General features: G+C 36.6%; 1 protein-coding gene across 3 annotated transcripts in view; it reads left to right on the top strand.

Moving 5' to 3' along the window:
* LOC105381073 overlaps nt 1–14,673 on the top strand; it is a 135,150-nt gene that overhangs the window by 43,063 nt on the left and 77,414 nt on the right. For all 3 annotated transcript variants that reach the window (XM_048631448.1, XM_048631449.1, XM_048631450.1), the window contains 9 exons: nt 2,443–2,571; nt 2,924–3,007; nt 4,692–4,907; nt 5,341–5,511; nt 5,746–5,874; nt 6,174–6,303; nt 6,843–6,985; nt 7,382–7,556; nt 9,566–9,654. In XM_048631448.1, the coding sequence (XP_048487405.1) occupies nt 2,443–2,571; nt 2,924–3,007; nt 4,692–4,907; nt 5,341–5,511; nt 5,746–5,874; nt 6,174–6,303; nt 6,843–6,985; nt 7,382–7,556; nt 9,566–9,654 (1,266 nt within the window). The remainder of the gene's footprint in view (nt 1–2,442; nt 2,572–2,923; nt 3,008–4,691; nt 4,908–5,340; nt 5,512–5,745; nt 5,875–6,173; nt 6,304–6,842; nt 6,986–7,381; nt 7,557–9,565; nt 9,655–14,673) is intronic.

Consider the following 14,673-nt stretch of genomic DNA (forward strand, 5'->3'; position numbering starts at 1 on the left):
TGATAGTTGCCGCTAGAGACGCCACTTTATATGCGAGAAAACGTAAACTGTTATAAGTAGTTACGAGTAGTGACGACCGAATGGCGTAGTGGTTAGTGACCCTGACTACTGAGCCGATGGTCCCGGGTTCGATTCCCGGCTGGGGCAGATATTTGTTTAAATACAGATATTTGTTCTCAGGTCTTGGATGTGCCCGTAAAATGGCAATAGGCCCGCCCCCTATTAAATTGGGACTAACATAACACTCTGGCGAAAAGTGGGTGCAGCAATGCACCTCTGCCTACCCCGCAAGGGAGTACATTACAAGTACAAGGCGTGAGTGCGTGTTTGTGTTTGTGTTTGTTTTTTAGTTACGATAAACTGTCAAACGTGTACTAGGCGTACAGAGCCCCTATCACAGGCCAACGTGGCAATTCGATACTATTTTCGATACTACACAAACATAATTATGGAAAAAGAACAGCGCCACGTCACAAAGACAGTGACAGTTGACGATACGTAACGTAAACGGAGGTTCGGAAATCTTATAATCGCAGCACTGTATACAGGGTGTTGCAAAATTGGTATACTAAGCCGAAACCTACATGTGCAGCATGTTATATCTAAGCCCGAAACTGAAATCAGAATTTGGAAATTCGCGAAAAAAATTTTTTTTCCCTTAGTAGAAGTCACGTGACCAACAAAGTTTCTATGGAAAATGAAATTTTTTTTTCGCGAATTTTCAAATTCTGATTTCAGTTTCGGGCTTAGATATAACATGCTGCACATGTAGGTTTCGGCTTAGTATACCCTTTTTGCAACACCCTGTATACTAAGCCGAAACCTACTTAGTAAGTTTACCTTTTTTGCAACACCCTGTATATAAATGATTCTGCGAATCCTACCCTGAACTACCCTCCATCTCGGAGCCAGCTGCAGTGTTCTCTAGTTGACCTTGCTCAGTGGATCTCGACAACGCTTTGTTTCTAGATTTGTTGTTGTTTGCGAGTTTTCCTACTACTACGGTAGAGCCAGTAATTATGGTCTTTGTTCAGTTAACCGCGATTTAACGGTTTTTGTAATGGATACATAATAGGTACATATTTTTTATTTAGCAGCTTAATGATTTACTTGATCTTTGATTTGTGTCTGCAATATTAAAATATAAATGTAACAGGGCATCAAAATATTACTAAAAACGTCGATTCAGCACAAAAAATCAATAAATTGAGAGTGGAACTTTTTCATTGCTCCCGAGTGTATTTCACTATGTTTTTATTTAGATGTTGGATGAATCCAGAGTATATTGATGATTGGCTTAGCCTAGGGTGTGGGAAACTACCCGCAAACTGCAATTTTACTGCAAATCGGTCGACGTGTGCACGAACTAGTTAAAAAGTTCTCGATAAATCGATAGTGAATTTACTGCTGCAGGGAATTCGAAAACGGTATAAAATGGCTGTTAGTTTGCTTTAACGTGAAATTTACAAGTCTACGCGACCTGACTACATTTTTGATAATATTAAGTAGTACCTATTCAATAGAGTCCGATTTTTATGCACAGTAGAAGTAAATAGCTTAAATAGTAGGTATTTAAAAAAAATGCAAGATCTTCATTATCAATATCGTAAACCAAATTAAACCAACTTTAACCAGTGGTTAGTATGGGATTGGACATATTTTATGCGTTTGATAACGCTGAATATTGCTCTTGATAGCGTTCAACAGATTAATTTACTTTACTCTTTTGTTTTGTTAACGTTTTTGGTGGTCCTATCTAAGTAACAACGAACGGATTTTTACCTATAAGCCAGCCATATAGTTGTGTTTCTCATATATAGTTGTGGTTCTATTTCTGAAAATAAATCTTTTACACGTCTTTCTTAGCTTCCCAGACACTTTATTTACAAGCGAGAGCCCTTCTAGCCGACCTTGCCGTGTCTATCTCTGTAAAGCCCTCAACCGTAGCTCCATCTAGCGGCCATTGTTGTCGTTTCTTGAGAAAAAAACTCATTAAAACTCATCTTGAGTTTGAAGTAATGCGTGCTTACAGAGAGTTATTTTTTACAAGATGTGAAGTTTTTGTAAGGGTTTATTTCGAGGAGTCATGAGAAGTTGTGATTATGTGAGGAATATTATTTTATCTGTAAGTGGGGTTTTATAACTTGGTATCTGTTTATATGGGCTTTAGAAAACTTTTTAAGGCGCAGCGATGTTTACGGAGAAAGTTAGGAGATTATTAGTTTGATGGGTGGGTTTTGATCACCTTATGTCCATATACTGAAAGTAGCCCATATTACCGGATGGATACGTAAAACAGCCGGTCTTACCCACTCTCTTCAATCACCGCCTCTATTGCATTATATTCAAATGGGAAAAAGTAAATTTACTTATGTTCTACTTTTATCCGGTAGTCTAGACCCCTTCCATCAGCCTCTGACCCTCAAACCTCATCTTCCACAGGTGGACGGGGTTTCTCTGAACGGAGTGTCCAACCATCGAGCGGTGGCCCTACTCCGAGACGCCAAGGGGCCTATAGTGAGACTGAAGGCCATGAGGTACCTGCGAGGGGCGGGGTTTGAGAAACTTCAGGTTTGTATGATTGTATACTTACCCCCAAATTTATAATGCTGACACTTTAAAATAGGTTTAAAATTGACGTTGTGATACGAATTTCAACTTTTTGACTGATAATGACTAAATGATGTAGTGGTTAGTGACCCTGACTGGTCTTGCCGAATTTCCCAGGTTCCGTGCCGGGGCGTATATTTTTTTAAATACGGATATTTGTACTCGATTCTTGGGCGTTAATATTTATCTATACATCTGAGAACATATAATATCAGCTGTCCGATACCCTTATTAAAGGATCTGCATTGCTTGGGGTCGGATGGCCGTGTGTGAGATGTCCCCACATATTATATATATTTGTGTTTTGTTCCAGAGGGCGCTCGCAGCGCAGGACGGTAGACCCGTGGCACCCCCCAGCCCTAGTGTTACGTCGTTAACCAAATATAGCTTTAGTGTGGTAAGTGATAATTAATAAAATAAAATTTATACTTAGTATATATCATCATCACAATCCATCACGTCCCCACTGCTGGGGCACGGGTCTCCTTCCAATGAAGGAAGAGGTTTAGGCCTAGTCCACCACGCTGGCCTAGTGCGGTTGCTGGACATAAACATCATGAAATGATAATACCTAAGTACATAAAGTTTACAATACAGTACGGCTGTCCAATTTCAAAACACAGTAAGCGCCAACTTTAAAAAAAAACGGGTCTTTGATTTATACATTATTTTAGGCGATTCCGCACATTCCTGCATTGTCAGAATATCAAAAAACGGCTTAGAAACGAAAATAAAATTTCTAAAAACCTAGTAACTCCACCTTGCGAAATCAAAAATGCCACGAAAACCATTTTAAAACACAGTAAGAGCCACCAACCATTTTAAAACACAGTAAGTGAAAATGACTTACTAGGTTTTAAAATTGTCAATGGCGCTTACTAGGTTTTGAAATGGTCAGCAAAGGTCAATTTTTGCGCGTTAATTTTAGTAAGTCACAAATGGCATACATTATTACAAACACTTTTTTCGAAAAAATATCAGATATTTCAGAACCTGTATCTTTGAACCAATGAGACCTAGAGAGGTGGATTAAAAGTAGAACATAAGGAAATTTTGTCTTCTTTATAAAAGTCATAGAGACCTTTCTCGTCAGAACCTTTCTACTAGCCCTATTTTGCATAAACCAAAAAAAACTCAAACATTGTAAACTAATTTTAGCTCAAAATTTAGGAAATATTGTCTAATTTAAGGCAGCCATAAATAATGTTCGTGTCAGACATGCCTTCTTAATATGGCGATTTGGTTCATTTAGATAAAACTTAAAAATATGCCGGTATTTCAGCTATTACTTAGTGCGGTCGTGTAAAAGTGCTGCAAAATTTGATTTATATTATGTAAAGGATCCAAAACATATAAAAAAATAAAAAACATATAAATTATTACGTTATTATTGCAATTTCAATATACTTTACTTGTCTTAAATTACACAATAATGGCTCTTACTAGGTTATAAAATGGTCAGTGAGGGCGGTTTTAGGGTGAGAAAACCATTTAAAACCTAGTTAGTGTTTTCTTTTGTGCATTACAGCAACAATATTAGTCATATTTAAATGAAATAGTATTGTATGTAAAGCCTAGGTTCTGTCGGTTCTTTTAAGCTTACATTCGTTTAGATATGTATCATAGTTTTACCAGGGCATTGAAATGAAGGGACAAAAACGTTTTTTGGCTCTCCTGAACATTTTGTCTCTTGGCTGTTACTGTGTTTTGAAATTGGACAGCCGAGTACACTTTATTTGCACCAAGAACAAAAATTACAAAAAACAAAACTTAAAAATAAAACAGTACAAAGAGGCGGCCTTATTGCTTATAGCAATCTCTATCAGACAACCTACTTGACAAACATGAGTCAAAAGAATGCCACATTAATCAGCCTACGGGCTCCCACCAACTAGTTACCTGTGCTATCTGACTAATTCCGTTGGCTCAGCAGATTGGACGGCGTCCACCTATTATCACAATAATTCATTTCTTAAACCTGACTTTGAGGTTTCTCGCTTGAAAAGACTCCTTTGACCTTACATATGCCTATCATCAAATTCAGATTGTGAATTTAAACCTTTCAAAATATTCTTTTACAGTATGAAGAATCAACAGTAATAGAAACCGAGCCAGATTCGGAGGCAGCACCCCACCTCCCTTCCCCTACTTCCCCTACTGAAGAGCAAGAGATTGTGATAGGCGTAGATGATGACAACGCAGAGAAGGCCGATGTGAGAAGGATACAGGACAAGTGGCGGGACATTTTGGAGAAGGAGCCTGATTGGCCGGGTCACGATCATGGATATGATATTATTGTGAGTATGGGGTTCATTTCTTAGATGAAAGAGTCAAACTAAGAATTATTATATAATAATTATAAAAGGCTTATTATGAGACCAAGAAAATAATTCAAGAAATAGAAAAAGTAAAGTAAAGTAAAAAGTAAAAAAGTTTATTTTCTTTAAAAATATACAAGAGATGGTGATGTACTGACCCCCACACTAGGCAATGCCTGTCCCGTGGAGGATGGAGATAATAATTAACCCATTTAAAAGATGCTTAAGTAATCATTATAGGAACATTTCAGGATTTAAGTAGTCTAAAACTAAATTTTAAATGTCTAGATAACATCCTGGTTTCATCAGTTCTTTACCTCATGTTAAAAGCCTATCTAAACCGATTTGACCAATGTGTCAATAATTGTAAAAAACCACTGAATTCTTGAAAAACCTTTCTTTATAATTCCAGGTGGGTACAATAATGAAAGAGAAGAACACGGGTCTAGGCATCTCGCTCGAAGGCACGGTGCGGGTAGTGGGCGGGCGGGAGGTGCAAGCGAGACACTACATACGAGCTATTGCGCCCAACGGACCTGTGGCCAAACTGCGAGTGCATACTGTTGGCGACGAGCTATTAGAGGTAACTACGAAATTTTCAAAGATTCTTTTGGGTAGATTAATTAATTATCCAATAATGTAGATAGCCAATAAGAGTGGTGACAACACACCACCGTGCGGTACACCAGCAGAATTTTGTAGTAACTATTTATTAATCAACTGAATTATTAAAATTTAAATTACTTCTTTTAGCTCCTTTTTAGAAGTCTCTTATTTATGAGCAGACTCAAAAGCATAATTGAATTCATATTTCCAGGTAAATGGTTGGAAAGTACTAGGAGCGCATCATGTGGAGGTGGTGTCCCGACTGCGAGCGGTGACTTCTCCGGTGCGGCTGGTGTGCGCTCGTGCTAGGAGAGACGACGCACAACGGATATATGCTAGAGTGAGTTCTTTAATGTTATGCACTCCTGGTAGCGTTATCAGGTAGAAAAGAGCTAATGTAATTAATAAGGATTGTGACATCTCAGAAACTTAACCAACCCGGCAACAGTCCAACACCCAACATCTTCTAGATTGTAGGGCTTCACTACACCGAAATAAGCCAGTGATCATGATGTGTCAGCTGAATGTCATTGTTTTGAATAAGATATCACTGAAGACTGAAGATCATTAACTGTTAGTTTTCTGCATCATGGTACGCCATTTCACCCAATCCATACTAACAAGCCTTCACATTTCCAGAATACCCTAGGAGGTTCCCTGCAAGACCTGCTGTCGCCGCCTCAAAGACTGATCAAGGCCAAGTCTGAGAGTTCTGTGGCTTCTCTCTGCAGCGCTAGTACTGTCATGTCGGCTGGGCATGATCATGATGGTAAGACTAATTTATTTGTTATTCTTCTTGTTCTATAGCACCCTGGAAATTCAAAGCGTGTCTTTTAACTGCTGCAACTTCCTCCTATTTTCGACTGCACTTTTTGCCTCGCTCCGGAGACTCAAAGCTCACTTCAAAGCTTCAGCGTCACGTATAGACATTGTAATAGCGTTCACGGGAATATGTTCCATTTGCTTGCCGCTTCTAGAATTATACCTACATTTATACATAATTATTCTCAAGACTGTAATCCCCAAAGGGGTAGACAGAGGTCAGAGGTGACTCGCAAGCGAGTCTAGAATTATTTATTTATTAAACCTATTCTGCCATCGTTTGAACTTTAAACAAAAGTTTTATAAGGGTGAAATCCCACAAAACGTTTCAATTGTCATATCGGACGAGTTTTCCATAACTTTAGTTTTCATATAAAGATTTTCTTCAAATATTGTCTGACTGAGTCTTCAAAAGGAAGTAAAATAAAAACAGATCCAAAAGTGTTAACCTGTTAATCTATCGTAAAACAACCGATCCCATTCCAGAGTTCTGCACAGAGAGCCTGGAGCGCAACAAGTCCCGCTCGCTGGAGCCGCTGAGCGGGCTCGCCATGTGGAGCGACCAGCTCGAGCTCATCCACCTGCAGAAGCAGGACCGCGGCCTCGGCTTCTCCATACTCGACTATCTGGTGAGGAGATACGGTGTTATTTAGTGTGTATCTGTAGAGAAACATCCTCCTTCTGCAAGCTGCTATCCTGGTTGGTGAAAATCGAACTATCTGGTAAGGAAATAAGATATAATACCTGACGGAATTGGGTTATGAGTAAGACAGTGATAGAACAGAGATACCTACCTGTTATGTACTGTGCTGTGTACAATCTTGGGCACTGTAATCTGCTCCAGTGCAGATGAGAGAGCACATTATTTAGTACTAGTTAGCCAATTTCCAATATTTCTCTTCAGGACCTATCAGAACCTGGTTCAGCTCAGTCACCGAAGTACCTACGTTAAGTGGCCTGAAAAATAGTATTTAAAGACCCTCTATTCACTCAACAACCAATAACCCTTGACCCTCTCTCCGCAGGACCCATCAGAGCCAGGCAGCTCAGTGATCGTGGTCCGTTCAGTGGTGTCCGGCGGCGCGGCGGCGGCTGACGGGCGGCTGGCTCCAGGAGACCGGCTGATGACAGTGAATGGTGTTGATGTGTCGCGCAGTCCATTGGCTACTGCTGTGGCTGCTATTAAGTGTGCTGATAAAGGTGATCTTCTTTTTCTTGCCTTAACCCGTGATGTATATGTCTGTGAGACTACCCAGTCCCACCCGGTTCGGAAGATGGCTGGGTCCCGGAGACCGGCTGATGACAGTCAACGGTGTTGATGTGTCACGGAGTCCGTTGGCTACGGTTGTTGCAGCGATTAAGTGTGCTGATAAAGGTGATTGTTTGTTTGATGTCCTGTTTATTTATATTACCTATCAGTACTCGTAGTTGTTGGATCGGATACCATATGGCGAGACACCCCCTCGTGGATGGCCGCATATGCGGTAGCAAATAGAAAGAGATGGCTGAAGATAGAAATGAATGGTACAGGTTGAAAGAGTCCTACATAGATGTGGTCGAAAATGAAGATAGATAGATCGAAAGAGATTCCCCGAGAGATATATCAACTGTAGTATACGGTGCTGTCAGCAACTGGAATTCAGTTGCTGATAGCGCCGCAGTTACTTAATAATCTGACTAGCCAATCCGTTCAACACGGTGACACACTCTAGTCTACTGTGCTTGTCACCACCACAATCAGAACATCAAATATCAGTTTTGTCTAGAATTTTCAATTAGGACTAGTGCCTATCAGCGAAGAGAATTTATGCTTACGGATAAGTATTTTACGGATATTATTCAGATGGGAAACTTGGCAAAATACTCATAGATAAACGAGAAAGTACATACTTCCTTTGGATTAAATGTGCAAAAACTCTCAAGTCTTACCATAATATTTTTAACTGCTATAAAACCTTATCAGTGAAATTACAACACATGAGTGCAAATAAAACAAGTGCGATTGACTAATTAAACAAATGCCTGGCAGGATAAATAACATGAGTACTTTTCTGATAACCATGTAGAGCTACACAAAGCATAGAACTGGCATTTCGAAAACGAGGTATGAAGAAGGTAAACTCGAAGGTATAAAATAAAGTAAAGAAAATGCACTTACCGCTCTAAACGATATCTTCCAGACAATCTCGGAATAGGAAAATAAATGAAATAACACAGTCTTACTAATTCAGGTACAATACGTATACGATAAAAAAAAAACGGCATAAACTTTTCGAAAGATCTGTCTGTTTTAGACAGATCTTTCCAAAAGTTTATGCCGTTATTTTTTTTATCTTCCTTTATTAACATTTGTATAACTCTCTGGTTTGTACATACATACTTAGATACAATACATACATAAATTAAAACTAAGACCCAAACTGATAACATTACGGCAATGTCATTACCAGACAGTTTGGAAGTGGGGTGTTATTGTTTAGTGCTAAAAGTGAATGTGAAATTAAATAACTTACAAGTTTAATACTCGTAATAACGCTATTCCCTTGTGGTAGGTAGGTACGGTACGTTTCTTTTAGGAGCATTATAATTTTTATTTCACTGAACTGCATCTGTAGTCTAGTAGAAGCTCTGCTTTACATCCTAGAGGTTTGATACCCGGGTGGAACCATCAATTTATGAGTCTTATTTTTAATTGTAAACCAATGTTTAGTTATAGAAGAAGGCTCACCTGATAACATGTGAAACAGTCGTTTTTGTGCCTAGATAGCTCTCTCCTCTGTCTTCCGTCCCATTGGGTTATGATTATGACAGTGATGTAACAGAGAGTGCTCCTGTGTATTGCGCACACACTTGGGACCTATAAACTATAATATACTCCCGCGCAGAAAGCAGCTACCGTACACCGTATACCAACAATACATAAGCAAAGCACTGTCGCTCGCCTTTCAAACATCAAACTCAAAAACTGCTTATTGTCTTAACAAAAATATTTCTTATCAACTAATATTTGAAGCCTCCTTTTAGGCGTTGGAAACGCCTGTGCCAGGAGACTCCAAACATCAGTCAAATACAAGTTACGTCAGATTTGATAAGAGGTTGCTTGCAAATGTTCGGTGGTGGTAACCCCATTGATCTCCGTGAGAGATGGTTAGTTTCTGCTACTAAACGAAACTTCTGCGTCATTTAATAATATGTATTTATTGTTGCAGGCACAGTGACGATAGGCGTGGCGAAACCCCTCCCCTGTAGTACGGTAGTCGGTGGTCAGAAAGCCAATGGACACACTATAAGCAGCCAGGTTAATAAATTCAAAACTTTTATTTTATTTATTATTTAACCTATAGTGTAGCGGATTCTGAAGTTCTGAAGGCACTATTTTTAGAATTAGCACTGTCAACCGTTTTTGTTGTGCGAAATTCGACTTTTATACATATTTTGTGCCTTCAGAATTATTTTCAATATCTTTCGACTGATTTTGACGATGGCTTAATCTATAAATATGTCTTCCCAGATTGAGATTCGAACCCGCGCCCGCGGCACGTTTGGTCATGTTACCATACTTACTACATTTATTCCGTTTTCATACTTAATAAAAAATATACTTAATAATAAACCATAGTGATAAAGGTCTCCATAACGTATTTATAAGTCTGACACGACAGTTAAAATATTTTTAAAGAGTTTTTTAAATTATCTGAGTTAGAGTCTTTTTTGTATTTAATGAAGTTTACCTCGTAAAATAGTGTTTAGAATTGTACACTGAAGGGAAATCCCAGAAAGTAAGTGAACATATCCCTTTTCTAGTATTTTTGTTTATAATGCTTAGAGCAGTACCTTATACCTAAGTTTACTTTTTTAATAGCATGTGAAGTATTTTTCTATTTTAAATTCAATTGTACAATAAAGGGAAATTTTACCGCTCTAAGAATTTATTAAACAATATTTTCGATACTAAATAATTTCAAAAACTTCATGAACATTAAAAATCAATACTGAAATGGATTTTTTCCCTTTAGTGTACAATATAATCAACTTCTTACTTACTTTTTATTGCGTTGTAGAAAAATATATATATTTGTGGCATTTTACTATTATTTACCTGCAAATTTTGCATTTTTTTATCGCATACATTATCTGATGTTGTATTTTTTTTCCTTTACAGCGACTGGAATACTTCACAAAGATCCTGAGACTGATTATGTCCCTACACCAGGATATTATGCAACTGCAACTACATTACACGACGAGAATTGAACCTAGCACCACGCCCTACCGCGTCCTTCCCCAGATCACCGCCGAAATTACTATGCAATAATATTTTATTTACAAAAATTGATGGTTAAAAAATCGCATGAATTGTGGTAGCAGAATTGAGACTTTTTAAAACTAGAGGTATGTATAATAATTATTGAACGCGATCACATTCTTAGAGATACAGTGTGAAATCTGGTTTATTGTCTTCTAATATTTAATTTTTTCTCGTGTAGTGTAGTAACAAAGACACACTTTGTGAAATCATCTTTGAAATTGTCAAAAAAAACGTTTAACAAAATGAAAGTAGTTACCAAGTTAGTAAGTAAAATCTGTATAAAAGCTTTAAAACATGCTTGCATATACATAGCTGTGAAGCCATGCGATGCTTATGGAAGGACTTATAGGTTCCCAGCAGCACTGGAAATAAAATAATTAGTAGGTAATACAGGTACGGGTTTTGCAAATTAGGAAAACGAAAATTTAAAGCTTTGTTCTGTCATCTGCATACATTATTTGTAAAAGTTAAGTTTCATTATAGTTTTTGCTAGAGGCGCTTCTAAAGTGAACTCTAACAAGAACTACAGTGCGACAAACTTATCTGTTCCGGTGAGAGCGAACTAAATTGATCCATATCTCATTATTTACTAATGAATTGTTTATTGTAAAAGATAAGATGGGTTTATTAACACCGCCAGAGCGAATTAACAATACGAACAAACTTAAAATCTTATAGAATTAAGAAATATTACACATTTATGTGAGCTGTCACCGGAACAGATAAGTTTGTGACACTGTACGGGTTTTGCAAATAAGGAAAACGAAAATTTAAAGCTTTGTTCTGTCATCTGCCTACATTATTTGTCAAAAGTTTCATGATAGTTTTTGCTAGAGGCGCTTCTAAAGTGGTCTAGCAAGAACTAGGTATAATGAAACTTTTGACAGATACTTATTGTATGAATAACTATTTTTGTTTTTGTAAATTGCAAAACCTGTACAAGACGTTTTTAGTGAAACTTGGTATTTTGGCACAAAATGAAGGTGAATTCCGTTCTATAACGGACATTACCCAATAATTTTGAAAAATATAATTTGCCATATTTTGTAGTGTTTGTATAGATAGCTATTATTTGGCTCTAACATTATATTATGGACATGGAAATTGAAGCTGGCAAGATTAGGTAGGTTGGAACTTCAGAATTCTTATGATTAAAAAAAATCCCATAAAAAGTACTTAAAAAAAATCTTTAAAGGCTTCTTCCCGTCTCAGCTATTTTAATATTTAATTATTCGTTTTAGAGACTAATACAAAAGACTTCGGCTTTTTGCAACTTTCATATTTATTCCTTATCCGTAAGGATAGGTATTATACAGAGTGTTGTAAAAAGGGTATTGTGAATTTCCAAAACTCGTAGAACAAAAGTTGTTCAGAATGATACCCTTTCGGCTTGGTATACCCTTTTTGCCACATCCTGTATAACTAATAAGTATATTTTTATTCTGTAAAAATATCACCTTCTTTATTCCTGCACCTTTTCCCAATCTAAGTAGCTTTAAGCTGTTACCTATTTAATGTAAGCGTCTACCTTTCGGCATCGTACACAACGGACGCATCGCATTCAGTTTTCTTTGTATAGAAATTCACACAAGCGCGTCCACTTCATTGGAATTGCCGACGCCGTTTCTCCATACATTTATGAAATCCGTTTGGTGCGATGCCGATAGGTAAACTCTTACCTTTAAGGGTTAATTTTAAGTCACTAATAAAGAATAACCCAAAGAAATGCCCCAAAGATTTTTACAATGTTTATAGGAATGAAATATACGAGAGAATAGAGATTTAAGAGAAATGAAAAAAATCTTGTAATATGTATAGTCATTTAAATATTTTTGAGCGTACAAATGAGACTTATGAATATTATAGTACCTTTTACCTATTAGGTACAGTCAGCTTCATAAGTAGCTGTACACTTTTGTACCTTGTCAAACTCACAAACTGCCTATTCAAACATTGACGGTTTGTTATGTAAGTTGACACGGTTTGACAAGGTACAAAAGTGTATAGCTACTTATGCAGCTGACCGTACATCCGCCAGCTTTTCTTCCTTAATTTATTTATTTATTGATTATATATAAATAAATAGTAACTAGAAAACTATTTAAGTATATATATATATATATACTTAAATAGTTTTCCCGTGTGAGTTCCGGGATTAAAAGCAACCTGCACCTCCAACTCTAAAAAATCACTTCGTTTCAGCATGCAAAAAATTGAGTATTCTTAAGTAAATATATTATTATCATTAAAAGTTCATTTTTGAAAGCAGAAAAGGTTAATCTATGTTTGTAAATGGCACGCTGATAATTTTAGATGTTATTCATGTATTTTGAAAAAAAATAGGCGTGATACTAATAAAAATAGTATTTAATAGTCAATTCATTTGTGATACTGACAAGATTTTGTAAAGCCGCTTAAATGTAGGAAGTTTAGATTAAATGTTAATGTGTGGTAAATTAAAGACCTTACTATATACTTAATAAGATTGAAAATATTGTAATTTGTAGAAAATTGCGCACAGCCTAGAAATTATCAATAGAATATGAATTGATATGCTTCATAAATTTTTAAATGAGCAAAAATACTGTATGTTTTTGATAGAAAGGTTAGTGTACAAAATGATGCTTTAACATTAAAATTGTTATTTTTTTATAAATAAAATAAAAAAAGTGTGTGGATAGTCTAAGGTACAAAAAAGTAAGGAGGTATATCAAGCAATTTCTACTTACAATCCCACAAAACCCAGATACAGTTAAGTATGTTTTTGAAATGCGTCAAATCTTTAGTTTTGTTTGCACATCAATATACAGAATGTTGCGAAAGTAGTATAGTACGGTGGCCTGCGCCTAAAAGTATACAGGCGTAGTTTTTAAAATAGCGATCCCTGATGATGAAGGGACCAGCTACATCTGTTATAAATCCGGGGACGTGTTGTGTGTGATGTGTGTAGCAGTGGTGTTTATGTGGATGTGCTTGAGCAGCATGTGAGCTTGAGATCGCTATTTTAAAAACTCCGCCTGTATACTTTTAGGCGCAGGCCACCGTACATCTGAAAGGGGGTGCATAGAAAAAAGTGACGTCATGTGAGTGACCAGCAGAAGAAGAAACTTTTTTTTTAAGGAATTTAATAAGTCGTAGAATAAAATCTGTTGAAGGGGACCCCTAGACCCCACTTTTGCATCACTCTGTACCTATATTTTGTTTGAAAAAATATCTAACTGTAAGCACGCTATACTTACATATTAATATAATTAAATGGGGAATTATAAAACGAGCGAACAAAAAAAAACTTTGCGACTGATGATGACATATTGTTTTAATAACTTGAGCGGTATGAATTTGAGTAAGCGAAAAATTAACTAAACTGACGACGAATATTGATTATAATCCAGAACGAGCTTACAAAAAGTGGATTGTGATATATCCATTTCAGATATTAAAATTTTATCCGAGCGACTAAATTACTAAGTGAGCGACTGGAAATACAGAGAGGGCAACTTCAATATTAAGATAGATTCGATTTTTCTAAGTGAGGTTATACTTATCGAACTACTAAAAAGTTCACTTTGAGCAAAGTTTTGTATGCTGCTTTATTAATGATTATTGGTTACTGATATTCTATTTGAGGGCTTATGTTTTTTTTATTTTGATACGCTTTTTTAATGAAAACTACAGATTTTTAAATGCGCGCGAATTCGAATGGGGGCGGGGCGACGAATCGTTGCAGTCAGGTGAGTTGTAGTAGGGCTCCTCATACCTGTCAATGTTTCTTACTATTAATAAGAAGTTTTTTTTAGTTGACTGAAGCGTCTTATTTTATTTTTTGTTCATTTGATTGAAATAAATGCATGCATATTACTTTATTTTTACGGAGTATTGTTTTATTTAATTACCCTTATATTTCAATAATAAAATTTCTCAACTAATAGAATAGTGTTTCTTCAAATAGTTATTTCATATTATTTTTATTTTTTAAATGTGAGCTCATTATACGCAGAGTATCATCTG

Source organism: Plutella xylostella, chromosome 28 (assembly GCF_932276165.1).
Source record: "Plutella xylostella chromosome 28, ilPluXylo3.1, whole genome shotgun sequence".
Taxonomy (NCBI): domain Eukaryota; kingdom Metazoa; phylum Arthropoda; class Insecta; order Lepidoptera; family Plutellidae; genus Plutella; species Plutella xylostella.